This window comes from Homarus americanus, unplaced genomic scaffold, assembly GCF_018991925.1.
Source record: "Homarus americanus isolate GMGI-L3 unplaced genomic scaffold, GMGI_Hamer_2.0 scaffold53233, whole genome shotgun sequence".
NCBI lineage: Eukaryota > Metazoa > Arthropoda > Malacostraca > Decapoda > Nephropidae > Homarus > Homarus americanus.
Window position 1 is genome coordinate 2,988,329 of NW_024751660.1, and position 23,609 is coordinate 3,011,937.

At 36.8% G+C, this 23,609-nt stretch overlaps 1 protein-coding gene across 5 annotated transcripts in view; it reads left to right on the plus strand.

Moving 5' to 3' along the window:
• Positions 1–18,490, plus strand: part of LOC121854787 (glycerol-3-phosphate acyltransferase 1, mitochondrial-like) — a 90,618-nt gene extending 72,128 nt beyond the window's left edge. For all 5 annotated transcript variants that reach the window (XM_042349566.1, XM_042349567.1, XM_042349570.1 and 2 more), the window contains 10 exons: positions 692–925; positions 1,962–2,149; positions 3,954–4,087; positions 5,438–5,948; positions 6,206–6,390; positions 10,469–10,643; positions 11,674–11,756; positions 12,674–12,811; positions 13,602–13,860; positions 15,167–18,490. In XM_042349566.1, the coding sequence (XP_042205500.1) occupies positions 692–925; positions 1,962–2,149; positions 3,954–4,087; positions 5,438–5,948; positions 6,206–6,390; positions 10,469–10,643; positions 11,674–11,756; positions 12,674–12,811; positions 13,602–13,860; positions 15,167–15,339 (2,080 nt within the window). In that variant the 3' untranslated portion in view covers positions 15,340–18,490. The remainder of the gene's footprint in view (positions 1–691; positions 926–1,961; positions 2,150–3,953; positions 4,088–5,437; positions 5,949–6,205; positions 6,391–10,468; positions 10,644–11,673; positions 11,757–12,673; positions 12,812–13,601; positions 13,861–15,166) is intronic.
• The last annotated feature ends 5,119 nt before the right edge of the window (positions 18,491–23,609 follow it).

Below are 23,609 nucleotides of genomic sequence, written 5' to 3' on the forward strand. Positions count from 1 at the left end.
TGATTGTGCCATTCCTTTTGGTGCTGAGGATCATTACCATCATGTACAAATATTATATGGATGTAAAGCATGTCTTCTTGATGGAACAGGAAAGAGTAGATAAGATGTACAGTATGGTAAATAACACACTTGAGAACCTTGTATAAAAATAAGAAATACTGTACAGATACAAAGGTATGTGAAGTAAAAGACCTGTTGAGAAAATTTAAAGTGCAAGCTTGATCGGAAGAAGCTTGTAGGAGATAGAGGGGGAAGACCAAAGAGATTGAAGAATGAGGTGAAAGATACATAAGAAATAGGGAAGCAGTTTGCATTAATGGGGAAAGCGTGTGTTGTCATGATTTTAAGGGAATGATTTACTTCTGATAGATGATGTTGGCTTGTGTGAAACAACAGGATTAAACCAAATTTGGGGCCTAGTGATATTACAGCAGGAAGATTTTTTATTTGTTTACTTTTTTTTTCAATTTGCAGTCAGCAGGAAAAGGCTTGAAAAATTAAAAAAGTAGCATAATATGTTGTAAAATGTATTATTGTGCTGTGCAGTGTTGGTTAGTTCAATCCCCCTTTTTGATTACTTTGTTTTAATATTCCATTTTTTTAGACTTGTTAATTTGTGTACCTTACTTTATAAACTCCTTGCTACACAATGTCACTTGAGATTATACATTCATAAATATTATGGTTTCAGAATAACAGGTTACGTGTTGTTCAAAGTGTTCAGCAACCTGCTCATGTCAGTAACGATACATGGAGGCCAGCAAGAGGTGATTGAGAGAGCAGCACAGAGAGACACACCCATCATCTTTGTACCTTTGCATCGATCACACGTTGACTACTTGTTTGTCACATGGGTCCTCTTCAACCGGCAGATCCCAGCACCAATTGTTGCTGCAGGCGACAATCTAAGGATTCCTGTTTTTGGGTAGGCTATATAAAGTTATCATCACCGGAACATTTAATGCATATACTGTATGTGTATAACTTCCTTAGATTAATCCCTTTGGTACAGTTACAACAAGCTACCCCAATTTTTAATGTGGAGCTTCGAAGAATTATTCTATGTACACTTTGGGTTTATTGAGATATTTACATTTTGATCATAAAATTAACGGACACTTAACTAATGTGGCTGAAAATCATGAAAGTTATATACTTTGCCTTTAGTCTTTAAAGACATGACTGATTAATTGAGATATCCCAATAATCTGCCAGGAACATGTCCTCCTGGGTTCCAGAGTTCCAAGTTATGGTGTGGTATGACATCTAACATTTTAAAAAAATTCCAGTTTATTATTAAAACTAAATCCCACGTTTGATTTTATGAATTCATGGTTTTTTTATTTACTTAGAGCCATTGACTTAAAAGCTGATCCCCATAACACCTCTCCCTCTCTTCCTCCATGACCATGAAGGTGTCCACTTGGTGTCAATAACCCTTAAGTACATCTCATTATATAACCTCCCAGTAAAAGTTCAACATAACAAGCCAACTGAGAGTAGGATTTTCACATCATTTTATAGTTTTTTGTTAACATTGACTTCACCAGATGTATACAGGTATATAAAAAAAAGTTTGCCTATACAATGCCTGACTAGATTAATCCATCAGTAGTGCGTAGCAACCATCAAGAGTGTGCCCGTGATAGCCACTGACTGGCAACATCCTGTGCACATCCCAGAAGGTAGCAGGCATATAGCCCACTCGCACTGGTGGTACCAAAGGGGTTTATATCTTTCTGATTTTGGTATAAGTTTATAGATTTGAACTAAAATACACTACAGTATCTGTTAAAATTATGAATCTTAGCAGTAAATTCCAAAGTACAGGAACTGAATATTTTTTTATTCATATCAATAGGAGTTATCTCACATACAGTACTTGCTGTTTTGTAAAAGTATTTGTGATGTCTTTGTCTGTAATCTTCTCTGGTGATTTTAATTTTCTTTTCATCCAACAGTTGGCTACTAAGAGGTCTTGGAGGTTTCTTCATTAAACGCCGCCTGGAAAGTTGCAAGGCCCGCAAAGACATTCTTTACCGTTCTGTGCTCCAAACTTACGTCACTCATGCACTGCAAGCAGGGTACAACTTGGAGTTTTTCATTGAGGGTGGTCGGACTCGGACTGGCAAGCCCTGCTTACCTAAAGGTAAATTATATAAAGACCATTAATGATCTTGGTTATCAGGTGTGAATTTGTAGTTAATTAGTAATGTAATTCAATGTTAAGAATAACTTTATAACTGCTGTATAACAAAAGTACTGTAAGGTGAAGCAACAATTACAATCATCCATCCTGTGTTCAAAGTAAGGTGAAGTATATACATTCTTCCCAACATATTTCAGTGTCATGCTATTAACTTAATTATCATGTAAGTAATTACAGTTAATATGCAAAAGAATTCTGGAAGTTGATATTGGTATCACATTGAGGTCCTCACAAGATTTTTGAGTAAACAAGTTTGAATATGCAAAGAGTACAAGGAGGACTGGCTCACATGGAAAGAATAGAATTTACTGTGCTTTTGGAAAACTTTAAATAATGATAAATAGGGAATTAACAGTCTGGAAAGCATAGTACAGTACAGCATAAAGTTGTGATTGAGAGAGAGAGAGAGTGAGGGAAAAGTTATATTTTTTGAGTGAAAATATGAAATTTTAAAAAGTATTAGTAAATAATATCAGGGAAATGCAGCAGATCTGTTTCTTACAGTATACATTACTGTACAATGACAGTGTCCTTCAAGAGTGATTAAGCCAGGTAATCTTCTCTTTTTCAAATTGTTCCAACATTTTGTAAGTACAGTCAACCCTCGCTTTACGCGGTCCCACATTACGCGGTACCCTGCCGAAACCGGAATGCTCACTTCCCGCGGTGTGTGTACCCTTTTACGCGGAGAGCGGCGCGTGCAGGGTGCGCACAAGGTCGCCCAGTCATCAAAACATTACCGAGTTCTTCACCCGCCACCCACCACAGCCGGCCCAAGTCAGTGATAGTGATAATGATAGTGAGGATATGGACTTATATGGACTTTGAAGGGTTTGACAAAGAGGCCCTGCAAGCCTCTGTGGTGGATAGTGATACAAGTGATACAGGTGAGGGCCAATAATCTGCCCTCTGCCTCGGAACCAACCCCCCCATCCCCGTGTACCCAGCCATCTTTTCTACTAATGTAATTGTTAAAAAACCTAATATTATTGATATTTCTCTTAATTATTAATTGTGTGTGCATACCATCATAAAATTAAGAAGTTATTTTTACTACAACGTAGGTATTGTGTCTGAAAAAGTGGAGTTTGGGGGTTGGCCCGGTCTCTATTTCAATTAATCCCATGGGTTATGTTGTTCACTTTACGCGGGTCGCTGTGGGTTCAATTGACCGCGTAAAGTGAGGGTTCACTGTACTGTATTATCACAGTACTAAGGAATATACGGTACATATGACTCGTTAAGCCAAAAATATGTGCGTCAACCATGATGGTAATTCAAATGAATTTGGTACTGCTGAAGGGTCAAGTGGTACATTATTGTAATCATTAATATGGAGTGATTATCCTAATAATTTGTATTTTTTTGTGTGTGTGTGTGTAATTGTGTACAATATTTGGGTATATTCTTATGATAAAGGGGATTTTATTTTAATGAATTCATGCAAATGGCAATATTTTGTGTTGTTAAGTGTATATTACCTGTAGTATTTTATTTTATGACCTTAAAATTATCTCAAACAACTCTTGTATTGTCCTACCAAGTCTACAAGGTTAGCCCCTGGGAACCCTCAAACAGCTAACTGTTGGGACACATTTATCAATTACTCACACCTTCCAGCTGAAATTAATAGTCCTCATAAAGGGATCATGGAAATAGCATTCACCACTGACTGTTCAAGTCAGTGTATTGTTCTGTAATGTCTCATATTTTTTTCTGAAGCTGTCCTTTATTTTTATTACAGGTGGCCTTTTGAGCGTGATTGTGGATGCTTACAGCAATGGCACACTTGATGATGCTCTCATTGTTCCCATTGCCATTAACTATGACAGGCTGTTAGATGGAAACTTTATTAGAGAGCAAATGGGACAAAGCAAGGTTAGTGTAGTTTGAGTTATTTTTTCATTCAGTCTTTGTATTCAAAAGTTTAACATTATAAACCTTAAGAGCACAGTTTATTAGGATATAAAGACTAAGAAGTTGAAGTGTGGGATTAATTAAAGAATTAGATGAGATTTTTTATTGTGAAAGCCACATTAATATGGTTTATGTTTAGCAGTTTGTTATATATTTAACAGCTGTTTTGATTGAGTGTGGTAACTCATCCAGTAACATAGTTTATAGCTTATGTGTCTTCACCGAGTGATCTGCAAGATAATTCCACTAGAGTATCCTCTGGCAGAATATACTCTGGACAGGGAAGCTCTGATAATTGTTCGTGTGTGTTGGACAATGTAAAATTGCTGCATATCAGCTACTTACCCTGTGAAACCAGGATTGAATCATTGTGTCAAATTCTTAATTAGTTGTTTGCATCTAACCTTAGTGAAGCTCCAGGTTCACTGGGTCAAAACCCTGGAAAATATACTTTGCCTCATCAATTTTCAGTGAATAGAAATGTAGGTGTCACAAGTGATCATAGACTGAACACCAGATCAGTAGGTAATACACTGTACAATACAATACTTCAAAATGGTGTCACAAGTCTGATCTATTGTCGACATATACTTAAGAAACCTCTTTTAACATTGGTTTTCCATATTTCCTACATGCATCTCTAGAGGAATTGTCAAACCCGATTGGAATATTTTGTTGTGCTGCATTTTCAACCAGCTCCCCATGCTTAGATCATGTCTGCTGTTACAGTTTGCACTGTGAATAGCCTTTCCATGAATTGTTACATTACTGTACTTGCGAATAGCTTTTATAGTTATTCTCCTCAAAATAAGACAGTTGCAATGAGCTACTGTACAGTACGTAATTCATTATTGCCCAAGACAATGATTACATATTCCAAAGGTTAAGGTTTTTTTTTTACCTCTATCTAGACCAAGATTTTTACTGAAATGGGTTAGCTGTAACATTAATATACTGTACATGTTAAATGCATACCCAAATATAGTATACTTACATGTATTTCATGGGTATGTTATTGAGCCAGTACAGTACAGTATTTCAGGATGAAATTCATTCCCTGACAAATCTGGAGACCAAACCTGTCTATTATTTATAAATGATACAGTAACACGTCTAACTTAATTTAGAAGTTTGACGCTCACCAGTCATGATATGTTTCTTGTTTTCGGTATCTTTAGCATCTGTAATATTAACCTTGAACAAAACTTTACACAGCCTTTTTGCCCAGAAATGCACAGATAATGAAATACTTTTGCCATCTATTTTAAGCATCTTAAACATGATTTAATGTTTCAATCCTCCACTTTTCAGGTTCCAGAATCATTTTGGGGAGCAGTAAGAGCCATCATAAAAGTGCTGTCTACAAATTACGGTCATGCCAGGATTGATTTTGGGCAACCATTTAGCCTGCGGGAATTTGTCCAGAACACCAAAGGTTGTGCACCTCGCCTCACATTAAATCAATCACAGAATCAGCCCCAAAGTGAACCAATTTTAGGATGTACTCCACCTCTCTCACCTACCCCACTCAGCGTCAGCCCTACATCTGCTAGTGATTCCCAACCACTAGCACCACTTCCTCAAATTGCTTCAACTCCTCTAGTCATAGAAAAGGGTCACCAGCGTTCTTTGTCCAGTCCTTCATCAAAAGATCATCTAACACTGAAGAGAACTTTATCCAATCCCTCCAGCACCATTAATGCTGTAAATCGAACCACTTCAAACCTTCATGGAGCACGCAGTAACTCCTCACTGTTTGGAAACGAAGTAACGGAAGAATACAGATATCTTGTCAAGTCATTAGCAGCTCATATTGTGTATGGTAAGTAAAGATAATTTGCTATACTCTACTGTAAATGCATTAGGTGTATAAGGATTCTTTTATGGGGAAAATACTTTCAGATGCATCAACCACTTTCTTTTCTCTCAGTACATTACCGTACATATATACGAGTATGTGTATACTGTACTTAATTTTAGGGATACCAGGGATTTCAGAGTCGACAAATAGTCATTAAATATCCACTATAATTTTTCCCCACTTAAAGTGGAACTACCATATTTTACTCTTCCCAACAGATGCGGAGCGATGCCAAGCCATTATGTCAACAAATGCTATAGCGTGGTTGTTGTCATTTGTGTACCGTGACGGAACACGTTTATCTACCCTTACCAAAGCTCTTGATGCGCTACGAGATTCTTTGAGAACTCGAAAGCGAGACACAGGATTCTCTGGCAGCTCCAAAGATGTTGTTATGCATGCTGTAAGTTGCTCAATGGAAGGAATGCAGTTCTGTAATATCAGTTGTAGTAATTAGGGGTATTGTAGCATAATGTTATTCCATATTCATTCCATAAAAAATTAATAAAATATCTTATTGAATAATAGCATGGTTTTAGCCAGGATATTTTACCAAGTCACTCGTGTAGAACATTATTTTGTCATCAGATGTTACTCATACTGTATATCAAGTAAGTATAATTACAGTATAATGATAAAATACATACTGTATGGTACTGTGTTAGGATTCATAGAAGACATTTTTAACATATCCAAGAACTGGGTTCACTACCATGATTGGGAGTAAAAATAAATTTATTGCTGTGCTTGTGCGTTATGAATACAGATATAGGTGCAATCTGTTCCAGTTAGGATACCAGAATCTTAGTGTTGCTTGGGATTCCAATAACTTTTGTTAACCAGAAATATTGGATTTAGCCAAGCAGTTTTTGTTGTTAGGAATTAAACTTGACTTGCTGTACTTGTCAAACTCGAGTAACTCTAGGGCCTGATCAGGAGGCAGTGTCGCAAAGTTTTTAGGTGTACGTACTATACATTGCTCAATGCTCCCACCAGGTACAGTAAGTCCTCGCTTAACGTCGAGGTTAAGTTCCTGAAAACGCGAAGTTATACGAAAAGTTATGCGGATCAATTTTCCCCATAAAAAAAAATAGATAAAATACGGGAGCTACATTCCTGAGCCTCCCTTTGCCCCATGAAATACATTACATATACAGAAATTCAATGGCATTTTTTATAGAAAATTTTATATATAATATATATATATATATATATATATATATATATATATATATATATATATATATATATATATATATATATATATATATATATATATATATATATAATCAACGACCTCACCAGCCAGGACTCGAACCCTACCTAATGCATGGGACCAGGGAACGCTACCGACCATACCACATGCTCTTGTATATATGGTCGGTAGCGTTCCCTGGTCCCGATATAGGTCCAGGGTTAAGTCCTGGCTGGTGAGGTCATTGATTATATGTTCAAAGTCCGCGTGTTATATGGATAAAAATGAAATATATATATATATATATATATATATATATATATATATATATATATATATATATATATATATATATATATATATATATATATATATATATATATACACATATATACATACAGTCGGCCCTTCACATACGCGGGTTTAGCATTCACGGATTCGCAAATACGCGGATTGCCCCGCCAGAGGAATATTCTGTACATTGAAGTAATTGAAGTACATTCAAATCGCGCGCCATTCAACTCGCGCGCGGCACCGAACACGGGACACCGCCCGCTCCCGCAACCTCACACACACACGCATAGCTCTCCCTCACTCAGTCAGTCTCGCTGTAACCACGCTTGTGTTGACATCAGCATTGTAGTTGCAAAAATATTACATTTCCGTGAATGTATTATATCAAGCACAGTATGAATAGAATATCACTAATATAAGAGTATTTTAACCGAAAACTACTAAAAAAACGAGTAACATCTCTTGAACATCGGAAGGTTAGGTAAAGTCTCTTGTTTTCGTCATGTATTTTATCCTAATTTACATTGAAATACATCACGTTTCAGCAAAAGTACTATTTATTTCTGAGAATATGGAAATGTAATATTTTGCTGAAATGACGTACGTATTACAGTGGAAAGTGACGAAAGCAATGACTCGCTTTCTTTCGCTCAAAAGATGTTACCGTAATCGCTTTTCGAATGGTTTTCAGTTAAAAAACTGTTGTATTACAATAATATTCTATCCTAATTCACTTGTGATGCAACAGTTTTTTAACTGAAAACCATTCGAAAAGCGATTACGGTAACATCTTTTGAACGAAAGAAAGCGAAAGTCATTGTTTTCGTCACGATTTTGTCCCACATTCCACTGTAATACTTACGTCATTTCAGCAAAAATATTTCATTTCTGTGAATGTAGTATATCAAGCACAGTATGAATATAATATCATTGTAATATAACAGTATTTTAACCGAAAACTATTAAAAAAACGAGTAACATCTCTTGAACATTGGAAGGTTAGGTGAAGTCTTTTGTTTTCGTCATGTATTTTATCCTATTTTACATTGAAATACATCACGTTTCAGCAAAATTACTATTTATTTCCAAGAATATATTCATTCAGGTGCAGTTTAGGTAAAATATACGTGTGATGTAACATTTTTTTAATTGAAAACGATTCGAAAAACACGTACCCTCTAGCCCTGTTCAAGGAGAGGACTGGGAGAAGCTGTTTGGTGCTGCAGACGATGGCAAGGAAAATGATTTGGATGGATTTTAATGAAAATATTCAGAAATATGGTATCGTAGTATTTATTCAAGTCAATTAGGATAGAATATTATTGTAATACAACAGTAGTGACGATGTGGAGGAGGCGGAGGGATAGAGCGGGGAGGAGGTGACTGGCGGGAGCAGGGACGAGTGGAGATGCCAGCCAGTACATTACGGGTGTATTAATTGTTTTTATAGCTATTTTTGCATTTTAATGTTAAATACTGTACATTACGTTTCAACAAAACTACCATTTATTTCTGAGAACATGGAAATGTAATATTTTTGCTGAAATGATGTACGTATTACAGTGGAAAGTGACGAAAGCAATGACTTTCGCTTTCTTTCGTTCAAAAGATGTTACCGTAATCGCTTTTCGAATGGTTTTCAGTTGTGGGATTATAAGGCTAATGATAGGATAGAATATTATTGTAATACAGTACGAGTACAACAGTTTTTTAACTGAAAACCATTCGAAAAGCGATTACGGTAAAATATTTTGAACAACGAAAGAAAGCGAAAGTCTTTCGTCATGATTTTATCCCACTTCCCACTATAATATGTACGTCATTCCAGCAAAAATATTACATTTCCATATTAATTTCCGAGAATATATTCATTCAGTCACAGTTAAGGTAAAATATACTTGTGATGTAATATTTTAATGAAAATCCAGTATCGTAGTTTTCTCTTGTTTCAAATTTAATTAACATCGTCCTGTGCTACCATACCATGGATTTGGCTACTTTGGGCTCGCAAGAGATCTGCCCTGGCAACTGTACCGACACTCACAGCTGGTGGTGTGTTGGTGCATCGTTTCCATTGTTTACTGGTAGTTACTGGTAAATATTTTTCAACCTAACGAAACTATTACCCGTTTAGAGGTCGACCCCCAATTTTTGCCAAATAATTTGGTCTTAAAAACTCGAACTACACACAGGTATATACGGTAAATAAGGACATGGGGGGGCCAGGGATTTTTTAGGGGGGTGGGGGGCAGCAATAGTACACGGATTTTTAACATTCACGGGTATCTCTGTTACCTAACCCCCGCGAATGTTAAGGGCCGACTGTGTGTGTGTGTGTGTGTGTATATATATATATATATATATATATATATATATATATATATATATATATGGATGGAGGTGGTGGAGCAAGTGGGTAGTGGAGCGGAGGAGGAGGGTGGCTCCTCCCGGTTTATGACCTCCATTTTCATAGCAAGGCTAATGGTCTTATGTTACTTCAGTAGCACTTGATGGGCGCTTGGAAACCATTTCGAATGGTTAGAGTACTGTACAGTATTTAGAGCAAAAACACTCAAGCCCGCACAAATGATGTGGAAGTGTAACAGTGACTGGCGTGGCGTCACTTGGGGATGCTGTAACGTTCCGTTAGTGAAAGGTAGCGCGCTGAGCTGGGAGAGCGTAGCGCGGCCAGACGAGAGAGGGTGATGCTCCGTAAAAAGTAGTCCGTGACGATGCAAAAACTATGTTAAATTGAGTCGTTGGGACATTAAACGAATAATTGGTATCTTTTATTACGGGGAATTGCCCACCCGGGCACAGGTCATCTAAAGAGTAGCGACGTAGTACTGGAACAACGTTTAGTGGGGCGATGTTCTGCGAGGACTTACTGTATTCACAAATAACAAAAGGATTTTGGCTTCAGTTTCATGGAGCCATTTGCTATTGACAGAAATGACAAGCACCGTCTAACTCGCAGTGTAATGTGTTGCAGGTTAAGCTACTTGGCGCTGGATTGGTCAGAATAGAACAAACTCAGGGAAGTGATAAGGCCAGCTCTGAAGAAGCTGATTTCTTAATAGAACCAATCACTCTCCTTCCCAATGTTATCGAACTCAACTATTATGCCAGTGCTCTTCTTCCTGTGTTTGCTGTTGATGCTATTGTTGGTAAGTGTATTAGAGTTGGTTTTATATTAAGAGATATTCTGTGTGTATCTGTTGATATATATTTCTGCTGCTGATGGTGAAAATGAGGATACTTGTAAGAGTTCAGGTACAGTTGCTGCTTAGCTCTGAAGAGTTGGATGCCATACAGACACTAATCGTCTCGGGCTATCTTCATCAATAGTTATGTATGCAGCTTTTACATTAACAATAATTCCTTTTTTAATTAAGTAAAAGTAATAATTTTTATTCTGGAGTTGGGCTAGATAGAATTTAGCCAAATGGAGACAACAGCTGGGGGGGATTCATTAGCCTACAGAAGACTACAACTTCACATATAGAACTCAGGGTTATATTTTATTACCATTTTTCATAAAAAACTGCACTTTAAATGCCGTAAATATGGTACACTAATTTTATCTTGTAAATGTTTGGCCCCAGTTGCCCAGTGATGTACTGTTGCAGAAACACTGTAAGGGATTATTTTATCTTCAACTAATAAGATGAGAATACTTATTTAGCTACACAGCATTTCTAATTTACTGATGACAGTAATAGTGCCACGGTACTGTATGTATTCTCAGACTCCACTCGAGCAATCAAAACCATCAGATCTTATTCGTTTTTCTTTTATTTTATTCTATTGTTTTTCCAAAGATATGTTTCTGTTGTGTTTGCTGTTTTTATTTTAAACTATATTAGCCAAACTGCAAGTCCTCACTAATGTTTTAGATATTGTTTCTTGTTTATTGCTTGTGTGAAATGGAAATTATTTCTGGATATGGTATTTTACTTTAAATGCAGTACATTTCTTAATGGCTTTGTTCATAGATAAATAGATACCTTTACAGAATACCTACACAACACATCTGGCAACATAAAAAGTGAAGTATTGTAACTGGAAATAAGGAGGAAATCTGTGCTGCTTTTTTTTTATTCCCACTGACTTGTATTATGGCAAAAATGAGTTTGCATGTGAGAAAACTGTGATAAATATTATTTCAGATTTTAATATTGTAATTTCCTTTTACAGCAACCAGCTTATTGCCACTGATAGATTGTGATTTGTGGAGCTACAAGGATTGCTCACCTAACTGCCTCATTGACAGAGAGAAGGTATGTACAGTACTGTACTAGGAACATTTATACAATGCAGGAAAAGTATTTTACATTTAAATTCAATTGGTGATGTATCCCCTGTTTCATGTGGATGTTTAGCAGATGAACATTGGGATTTTGGCAACAACCACAATTCACTCTTAGAGACATTTTGTTGAAGTTAGTTTGATGGATTATTTGTATTGGTAAATGTTGGATATGTAGTGAGAAAATTTGTAGCAGTTTGTCAGGAAGTATTGCATTGTTGACAGAGAGGATTTTAGGTGCATTTGGTATTGAATTGATAATGGCTTAGCAAAAGGTTGATGACCATACATTGTCTGTAAAAGTACACCCTCGCTTCCCTGGAGAGACTGGTTTTTGAGACATGGATTATCTGGTGATGTGTTTGGAGTTTTTGGAAAGATGAAGTCCCTAATGGTTATGGTGGGATATATAGATGGGTTATTTTTTATTGTGGGTATGGTATGGTGTATATTATACTTAAATTGTTATTTCTGTCAAAATTTACTAAAAGAAAGTTAGGATAGTACTGTGATCTTTTAAGTGAAAAAAAGAACAGGAAAGACTCATGAGACACTGAAAGGAGAGAAGAAGCCAGTCAAAGTATGTTATACCATCGCTGATTTACCAGTCAGCATTGAGTCATGTGCTTTCTTGCCACAAGTGACCATCAATCAACAACAAAATTCATATTGTCATCACAGCTAACCAGATTTTTTCCTGAATAATTGGAAACAAATTAAAATCTGGGAAAATTAATCAGCTCTCAAATATTGTACTGTATAGTTATTGGAGATTGTACCTGGAATTCCTGCAGTCATGTGAAATAAGGTACCATAGACGGGGAGACATTGCTCATATTAGTGAATACAGTTATACAATACTGTAGCTAATAAGTTATTTTGTTGCAGTTGATCAAACGAGCTCTTGGCCTTTCTGGAATGCTACAGCACGAGTTCCTGCTCGCACCACCGTGTGCCAGCCTGGACGCTAAACTCCATCAGTCTGTGGACAGTCTCGTCGACATGGGTCTCCTGCAGGATGCTGGGGTACTTTACATAGTTGTTATTGCTATTTTAGGTTAAGCACTATTCACTATATTATCTTTAATACTGTACATAAATTTTTCTACTTTACCAGTTGACACCCAGTGATAAATGCTGGCATTTACATGAATTTATTAATACATCTATCCATAAATATCCACAATTTGTTTATCCTTTGGCATCTTAGGGGTCACCTGCGGTTTACTTTTACCTATTTTGATTTGTATTTTGGTATTATGCAGTATTTTACAACAAGCAGTTTAACACTTGAGGGTGTTGGGATAACTAAGTTGTACTGAGAGTAAGAGGGCTAGAAAAGTCAGACTGATGGATGAATGAAATTACAAGTTGAGTTCTCAGAGAGATACAATATCTCGGAGGATTGTGGAAGATAACCCAAAGAAATGTGGAGCAATGTGCCAGGGTCATCAATCCTCAGTGTGAGGCTGGCACCTTGATTAATTGACTTAAGGTGGTTAATATGTATAAAATTTTGGCAGAAGTCAGTAGCTACATGAGATAATATAGTGTGAGGAAGTATGTATGTAGACAGTGAAGTGAAGTGTGTTGGCTTTGTACAAATGTACTATTACCATAATGTTTAGTCAACACTTTTCATGAACTTATTCCATAGATACTAAAAAATAAAATTTGAGCATAAACTACAAATTGTATTACATTGTTGAACTGAACTTTTCTCAGGTTAAAGTAATTAGAGACATTTTTTAATAATTATTTTTATTGGAAGAAATTGCTAGTTTTTGTTAAAAAATAATGCTACTGATATTTGCAGAAGGTAGATAACAGATGGTCAGAAGACTCTGATGAGGATGATCTGACCTTCTCGCAGTGTTACAAAGTAGTACCATCCACCTCCTCATTGGAGGTCATAGGGGCTTGGACAACAATGCTTGCCCCCATGTTAGATGCCTACTACTGCACTGCATGCAGTCTTCGTATGCTGGTCACCAGACAGGTGCCTGACAAGGAGTTTATTCAGAAAACACAAAATCACATTGCAGCTCTTGTGGAGAAAGGCACTCTAAGATATGGTATGTTGGCATTTTATTCTTGGATTGTCAGTGTCTGAAAATATATATTTTTTTATTATTATTATTTTTTAATCATTATAAATCAGTTTCTTGCATCTTTATGCTGCATTCTAAATCAAGATTAATTTTCACATATTCATGCAACCTTCCGGGGGCATCAAGTTGTCAGAAACAAAGATCTAAATAAATGGGGTGTTAAGAGACACAGCCCCACAAGCCTTTTGATTGTCTAATGTGGCTTTAGGGGATGGTGCAGTGTAGTGATTGGCTGAGCATAGTCATGTGGTTGTGATCCCACTGATTGGCACTTGGCTAGACAGGCATAAGGGTTTAAAACTTTGAAGGTTTCACAGCCCCTTTATGGTCTTATGCAATATACCATCAGACTAAGAACACTTTTGGCTACAGTTTTCGCCCATAAATCACACATTGATTTTTGGGGTGATAAGACGCTTCTGGAAGGCTGCCCTTCAATAATCTTTTGAAACAAGGAACATAAGAACATAAGAAAGTGGGATACTGCAGGAGGCCGACTGGCCCATACAGGGCAGATCCCTTTCACACCCATCCCAGCACTTCCATGTGCCTATCCAACTTCGTCTTGAAGCTCCCTAGCGTCCCCGATCCTACTATAGCACTCGGTAGCCTATTCCACATATCCACAACTCTATTACCAAACCAGTGCTTGCCTATATCCTTTCTGAATCGGAATTTATCTAATTTAAAGCCATTTGTTCTAGTTATTTCGTTATTACTGAGCTTCAGAACATCTTCCATTTTCCATTCCAGAAGTATGGGATGCAGATGGATCAATTCTCTTTATGCTCATATAGTTTATATACATCTACCAGTTCCTTCAGTGTGGGAAGAAATCGCTTGTACATCTGATTAGTAATACAATTTTCACCCTTCAAGTTGTGTACCCTAGGGATGAACATGTGGCAAACTTTGTAAGCATCAAAATGGGGGAGGGGAGTAGAGTCCATTTTGTGCCTCCCATTTCTTAATCCCCTAGAGCATGATGATATTTTTTAGTGTAAGGCCAGCATACATATGCCATTTTTGATTGGCAAACCTGGGCAGTCTTGCTGCATTTTTATGAGACTATTTTGTGTGTATAATTAATTTCCTTCTTTTTTTTCTATTCCTTCATGGTCTGTTAGCTTCATTTGATGCCATTTTAATTTACCATTGAGTACTTGACGTGCTGCAATGGAACTCCTTTAAGTAAGAATTTAAAGTTCATAAACTTATTATTCTTATGTATTTAAATAAACACTAATGAAAGTATTTACTTTCTCCTCAGGTGAGAGTATGTGTGTAGATCCCATACGAAATGCTGTAAAGTTCTTTGAGACAGAAGCAGTAGTGGAAAGTTACACACATGACAGTGTACGTCTCTTGTATCTTACACAAGAGTATGACTCGGAAGAACGACTTTCTCGCTTTATCAGTGAAATTGATAGCTATAGATCATGAATTTTTTTTTATAGAATGTTGTGAGTACCAGTCTCCTATAGGAATGTCATAAATTGTATGGTTATGAAGATTTTTGGGTTAATATATTTTCAAATTCTAAAGAGCTTTTACACAGTGAATAAATTAAATCTACCTTCTGCCACCAACAACAGAATACTGTAACCCTGAAAAACAGTGCTTGGAAGTTAAGTCCATTAAGTATTGTTGGTGTTCCTGTGTATTAATGAAATTGAAAATGTGCCAATGATTGAAATACCCAGGATACAGTTATTTAGATTTTATTGGTCAAGAGTTGTCTTTCATAACCCAAAATGAGTCAAATCTTCTGTGGCAGAAATTCATAGTTTTGGTTAAGATATCCCTGGTTGATGAGATGTTGGTAAGCAAAGACTTTACTGTGGTATCAAAGTAGTGTGGATAATACGGTCTTTAAAACTTCCTCCTAGGATTTTACAGGACTTAAAATGCTGTGTTTTATGTATAAAGTTTCTCCTTGACAAACCAAGATTCCATGGAGTTGTTTGTTTTAACTTGGCAGCAATACAGTACATAAACCCATCTTTACTCAAACATGATCTGCGTATAGTTCATATGAAATATATAGCTTCTATGAACAGAGCACTATTTAATGCAGATGTTAATGTTTGTGCTGTATAACGTCTAATATGTTACATAATTTAATAAAACTGTACAGTCTGGTTATACAGTACAGTATACTTTGTTAAGCAAAAGTATTGAGGGATTTTATTACTCATGAATGGTTCAGTGTCTGTTGTAATACCCAACTGATTATATGATGCAGATTTCTTCTGTTGGGTATATTAATGTGTTGAGTGAGGCAGGATACAGTCAAACTTTGTTTATGAACAATATAAAATTACTGCGGAACTTCTCCATAGCCATTTTCCTGTTAACCATTGACAAGACAGTCATGTATTATGTAAGAGATGGAAATACAGGGTGATTATGTGTACCCTTTACTGATGCATGAATGTTAACTCAGGGTTGACTCTATATGTTTTCAAAATACTTCTGTGTGTGAGTGAGAAAAGTAAAAATACTGTATACCAGCATGAGAAGCCAAAATGTATTAGAATGACTGTGGGAGGATTTAAAATACATCGGACTAAATGTGAGAGAAGCTGAAATGCAAATACATGGCTATGAATATGAGGGATGCTAAAATACACCAAAGTGAGGGTTAGTATGGTATATTTTTGTTATACAGTACTGTTCTAACAGTTGTTTTGTTGGCAGAAGTTTCATAAATTTTCCAAAGCTAAGTTTTAAGTCTCAATTCTAAACATCTAATTCTTCAGTTTATAATAATTATCAATACTTAAATGAATCGAAGTACAGTATAAGAATAATCAACTTAATATTATTTTCTTGGAAAAGTTTTTTCTACCAATTTAACAATAATAAGATATCCCACAGTAAATCCTATATGGTTTGTCAATTTTTCTTTATTTTTGTCTTATAGGAGATGTCCACTTGGGTATCAAACCCTTCTTCAAAGTATTGAATAGTTAAGATTTTAGACCATTACCATTCCATCATATGAGTAATAATGTTAGGAGTGTATGGTGTGGGTGAGTGTATTGTCTCAAGTGTGTTTGTGGTAGGTCAAAGTCTTTAGTTGGGTACCTTTACGTCTAACAACGAAATTTTGACTTATGTGAGGTGTCATCAATTCACACACGATCTATTTTATATTATGGTAGACCTTTTATAAAGGTTTGTGAATAGTTAGAGACAACTGCTTTTAGCATGTAGGCAGTGAGTATAGAATTATCATTAGAAATATATGGCAACAAAAGTTACCCAAATGCAGCAAAAACTGTCATAAATTTGAAATTTTGTATGATCCTTATCACTTGTGATTCATATATATTCTCCGTTGTACATGCACTCATATATAGGATATAATCTTGCTGCTTCTACTGTAATGAAACTGAAGATGGAAATTGAATAAAGCACCAAAGTAGTTTCCTCAGACATACTCGAGTAATATAACAAGTTGTTTGGATTAATAATAAAGATTTGTATTACTTTAGGCCCGTACTTGAGTAATGCAGTGCAATACATATCCACAGTAACCTCAAGTGTACCTGTACACATCTTTAGAGACCTCTTTCTTCTGCATGACTTGTATGGAAATAAATGGTCACTGGATGAGCTACTGCTCGTAGGGTATAGTGTGTCACGTTACGTGCATAGATGCAAGTGAAATTAAAGAGTTTAATCCATTGCTACACACCAAATATTAGAAAAATCTTGATTATCATGAATACATTAGTAAATCTAATGCTCTTGTATTTTTTAAGTCAAAGATATAGCATGAAATAAGATGATACAGTAGCAGTGATGACATTAGTTCCAACATGTAAATAACTCAATCTTTCCAGGCATTTAGCTACTTGGTCATGTTACAGGAAATCAAATAGTAAATGCCAGTAACTTGTCATACTTTTTGTTTTCAGGGAGCTGTTCAGTTTTATGTGTTTTTTTCTATATTTTTTATTGACATGTTATTTTATGATAAAGTAGATTCAGGATCTAGTCAGCTTTTCCATGAATGCAGCAGAAACTTTCCTGACAGTGGATAGTGGTTGTCTTAGTGTTAAGCCAATGATCCATTCATACAGACTCATCAATTGCTGTTTTAGTAGTGTACATGAGTAAGCTCATTATACTGAGAGCTCAAGTTGTGTTGGTTGGTCTGGGTCAGATTTTCTGGGTTTTTTTCACTAAGTTTTGAATTGGAGCTGTAATCCAAGAGTACATGAAATTCGTCTAGAGATAATATATTCCTGTGTACTATAGGAATGTAATTATTCAGTTACAAGGAAGTCTTTCAGTATTGCCTAATTACCTAAATATCCAGAAAACAAACCAGTATGTATTTGTTCCTTAAAGTTTATTGTAATCAGTTTAATTTCTAATGACACTTCACAACAAAGCCTGGAAGTGCAATCATAATGAATATAGACATGTAAATAGTATTTGATATTTATTCACTGTTGCTACCTAGATTGTATGTAAGATTTTGTTGCATTATGGTGCAGAATTCATATTTTCAGTTACTACCAGTGCTAGTTTAAACTGTAATATTACATTGCCAGCATTTGTAATAAACCTTGAAAACTCTCTTGTTAGTATTTGTTAGCCTAGATAAAGGTTAGTTCACAAGTTGGCATTCCAAGGAGCTCAACACCTTCCTTCCTCACTCCCTCCCTGTCACCCTTCCTAGAATAATAATACCTTCCCTTCCTTCACCAACAGTAACCTCCCTCTCTACACCAACAGTAACCTCACTTTGTACACCAATAGTACCCTCCCTTTCAACATGAACAATAACATCCCTTCCTACTCCAACAATACCCTACCGCCCTCCTTTTATTAAATTTTTTCGTAGTTTATGAACAGACCTCCATTTGGCATCACAAAAATTGTGAACAAGTCTCAGGTTGTTGAACTGACTGACTTTCTGCCTTATTTACACAATTGTAGGGTCTCAATTGTTTCTCCTACTCTGACAATGCAACATACAGTGTATACTGTACAGTATATCATTTCTCACTCTTGATTTGTTTAATTTTTCAATTTCTGTATTTATTTATGGCTCAATTTATTTATTTTTTCACCTCCCAGAACCCGATGTGGGTCGGTGACCTGTGCCCGGTTGGGCTAATCCCACCATAAAATAATCTTGCATTACTATTAAGCTCCGCTTCACGGACCCTGGCATATTAAATATCTCGGTTCTCAGTCGTTTGTGGGGGAAACATCATGGAAGAAAAGTGATGTAGAATTGTCTAAACTATTGTTTGCAAAGAAAAATCATTAGATTCATTTGGTGGCAACAAATGCAAAAATAGCATTTCTAGTACAGGGGGTCCCCGGGTTACAAACAGGTTCCGTGCCTGAGGATGCTCTCAAGTCGGATTTCTACGTAAGTTGGAACACATGCTATGTGCATACCATACGGAACAATGTTTAAAATCCCTCTATATAATAGCCTAAGTCCTTATATTCATCTAAAATCACTTAATTTACGACAAAAGAAGAAATAGAATGACAAAATAGAGTAAATGAAAGTAAATTATAAGTCATCAGGTAAATAAAATACTGTAAATTTCGAGTATAACCCCGTTCGTATCGGCAGGCATTAGTAAGTCGGGGACCCCCATACTGTAGTTTTCTGATTTTTGACTACCGAAAATCTCAGTTTTGGGTAAAATGCGCCAAGTGTCATAGATGAAAACCATCTTGTTTTAATCTGAACTTAACATTAGAAAAAACCCTATATACTTGTCGTCCTCAAACATTAACAACAGGGAATCAATCTACTACAGCTGGACCCTCAGAAACTTGTGAAGGTTTCAGATGGTGAACAAAAGGTAGATTAGGTTGATTCTGATCAAACTGCTTGTGGTAACCGAACAACTTTCATAAGATGGAGTTAGTTTAGTATTGCAAGGATCAGTTGATAAATGTTGAATTTAGTTTTATTTTACTTCAAATTTAGTTACGAAATAGATTACGCTACATTAAGTTAATATAGGTTCCCGTTACTTAAAGATATAATATTGTTTATTTTTTCCCAAGAGATTATTTAAGTTGTAGTAAACTTATCTTGATTAGTTTAATAGGATTACTTGAAGATTAGAACTCCCAGCTTATTTCTCGTGATAATTAAACACCCTGAGTCGACCTGGGGGCGGGTAGGTTATGTCTATACCTGGAGCCGGTAGACGCCGGCCCCACAAAGGGTTGTGGGGTACGTTATGTTTGGGTTCACACTTGGGATGGTTGGAGAAAGGAAACTCACAATGTGCTCTCTGTATACATGTTATATTGGATGTACAATGCAGCTTGGTGCTGGGAAGTGGCAGCGTGGTTACAAGCGTGATGTAGAGAGAGCTGGTTGGTGAGGATGCTCAGAGGAGGACAGCTTGTGGGTCGCCATGCTCACCGGCGGGAGCGAGGGCCGCCAGGCAGCGGGGGAGGAGGAGGTGTAGCTTGCTGCGGCTGTAGCTAGAAGAAGAGAGAGGTCACCACGAGGTCAGGTCTTAAATAGCGGGGGTAGGCGTGGCTTAGTAGTTGACCTCCGTGATGTACGGCGGCGCTGGTTGACCCAGACCACAAGGCATACACTGGGGAATTCGCGGGGTCGGCTACTCAGCGACAAACAGCGTTTGTAGGGGAGAAATCCACTGCAGGGTCACAACTCATGGTTAAAGAAGCCACAAGTCCAGAATATTACGAGGGCAAACTTTTTTGGAATGAGAATTGTAAACTCTTGGAATAATAGGTAAAGATTCATTTTAAATCAAACATAGATTTAAATATCTTTATTTATACAGTATAGGTAGAAAGAGCATAAAAAAGAAAAATGCTTTATTCTATTATGTTTCCGGGGCAAATGTATGTATTTCGAGTACAGTATTTTATCTACTAAGACCCCTAATTACCATCAATATTGATTGTTCAAAGTAGGCAGGGCTTTGAAGTGGGGGGGAAAATGTGGGGTAAATTACTGAAAAGAACACCAAACAAACCTTAGAAAACATTACCTAACCTATAAAAAGGTTCAAATAGCTTTCGAGTCCATGAATCCCCCTCCTAATCTGAACACCTTCAACTGCATCAACACATACTAAACACCGAAAATACGAGTAAGGTAAGCGTTTTATAGTTTCACGGTGTTTGTGGGTTAGGTAAGGTTTCAAAGGTTTGTCAGGTGTTCTTTTTAGCAATAACTACCATTACTATCATCAATTTTATTTAAGAAAGCATATTTTGTTGTGCATGGTGCGCATTAAATGGATTGTTATGAAAACAATATATAACCGTAACACGTAAACAAGAAGAATATTGACGGCATTATGTGAAATGCTAACAGTGAAAAAAAAAAGATTACCAACACATGTGGCATGCTCCTTAGTCCAGGGCAGGTGTGGTGACGCGGGGGTGCATTAATACTGTCTTCCGAAAATCTCTGCCAATTTAAAGTGTGCTCGAAGAAATTACTATAGTATTAAGATTTAATGTCATGAAGTGTAAAAAGAAGCACCTAGGTCGTACTGTAGTGGATACTCTCCCCTACAACTGACAAGCCTAACCGTCTAGACTCGCATCAAGTTACTCTGACAAGCCTCGCCGTCTAGACTAAAGGGAGCTACTGTGTGGTAAAGAAAATTATATAACCATATGTGTTGTACTAAACGTTTTAGCTAAACTTAACTAGATACCTTGAGAAAATGTAGCATACTCACATGTAGCACTGTTTAAGTGCAATCTAGCGCTATCCTCCCAATAGGTTAGGCAAGTTGGCAACTTGTGCTTTTGTTTATCTTTTATGGCAACTTGTGCTTTTGTTTATCTTTTTTACCAAGGAAAGTATATAGAAGAAAGCGAGTCTTGAGCGACGTAATGTAGGTCCCCCCTCCCAGTAGGGCGTGTGCCTGCTGGTCACTAGATGGCACTGATTAAATGGCGGGAAAATTTGTGTCGGCTGTTTGTTTTGACTCGACCTCTGGGCTAGGCTGGGCATGGTAACTGACATGACAGTGGCACAAACTTGGCGAGAAGAAATGGGCTTCACCGGTGTGTGTTGTGTGCGGCACAAATAAAAACAACAATAAAGAACCTAGGTTTCAATACTTCTCAAAGGACAAGAAAAGGTAAGGGTAAATTTATAGTAGTTCACACAACTTTGTTAGAAAAGTCAAAACTATGTTTTTCTAGTGTATTTGTGTGTGTTTTGATTGGTTCTAACCTTGATTTCCGTCGGAAGTTGCCTGTTTTTTAGTTATCGCCCCCTTCTACCCCCAACAAAATTGGGGATCATGTTGGGAACCGGGGTGGGGCGTTTTCCGACAAAAATCATGGCCAAGTGAATACAAAAATACACCATAAAACCCGAGAAAAACATATAAACCTAACCTTGTTTTGATCACCTAACCTAACCCAACCCATCCAATCCTATCCTGACCTGACCTATCATAACTTGACCTAATCTAACCTAACCTATCCCAACCTGACCTGACCTAACTCACGGTGTTTTTACGTAACCAGACTCTCGCCATATGAGGGAATCACTGTTATTTCTTACCTTATTCCGAATTAGAATCTTTACTGAGGTCGGGAGAAACCCATGGGATCTAAAAAATGCTGTTGCTTGTTCGTTTTTCCCCTAAATGCGCAATTAAATTTATATAATGGAAGTGACACCCATCACAGACTTCCATGGTCGGAAATTAATTTGAATTTCAAAGCATAAGAGTCCCAAAATCACAATCGAATTTGATTGGGCAAAAAATACCGTGAATTCTAATAGCAGAAACCACAATTCATTTTAATTGGTGGCAAAAAAAAAGAACGCTCTTGATTGGCCGTGTGACGTGTACTGGAACGCATGCACATGACGATTTAAGAAGGGAACACTCTGAGTGGGGGGTTGGGTAGACGATAATGGCTGAGGACTAGTGGAATTAAATAGAGAAAGATTTGGCATGCGCTATCTGCGTTATTATACGTTTCCGACGGTAATGTAATCGAAGACAATTATCTTAAAATTAGACGTCTTTTTCGAATATGATAAAAAATTTGGGGTAGGGATGTGTGAACTACTATAAAAATACCAAGGTAAGTAGATATATTTAGTAAGCGTGACAAGTTTAAACCATATTTTGAAAAGCATCTACATGTATAGAGGATGTGAGTAAAACTAATGAACCAAGGCTCATTTTCAAAAGTACAAAATATAGTAATGTCGCAGGAGACGGTTAACACCAGAAGGGGTTAATATTCATAAAGTGTCACGAGGGACCTGAATATTAAAAATAGGGTTTCCTAGTGTAATTCATCATGTTAAATACAAATATATCATTCATTGTTGTCAGAAATGAGGCAGAGTGAAGATATAACTTACCTTACGTGAGGCTTTGCTTGTGTCTGTCTTCTATTACAGTACCATGTATAGCGTTCTGCACGATACTGACACTCAGATTTACATTTTCAACACTTTAAAGATGATGCGAGAACACAGTGAGCCCTAAAAATATCAATGGCTGCTGCATCATTCTCCAAAACACGGTGAATAACGTGCCAGTCAGCCAATGTACAGCCTTCGCACACAGTATCCATCTTGAAACTGATCAGGAATTGAAAGTTATGCTCATTGGTGCTCGAGTATTGCGTCACATAAACACTTACGCTGATTTGCACACACGACTCTGACGTAAAAAAAATACTCCCACTGA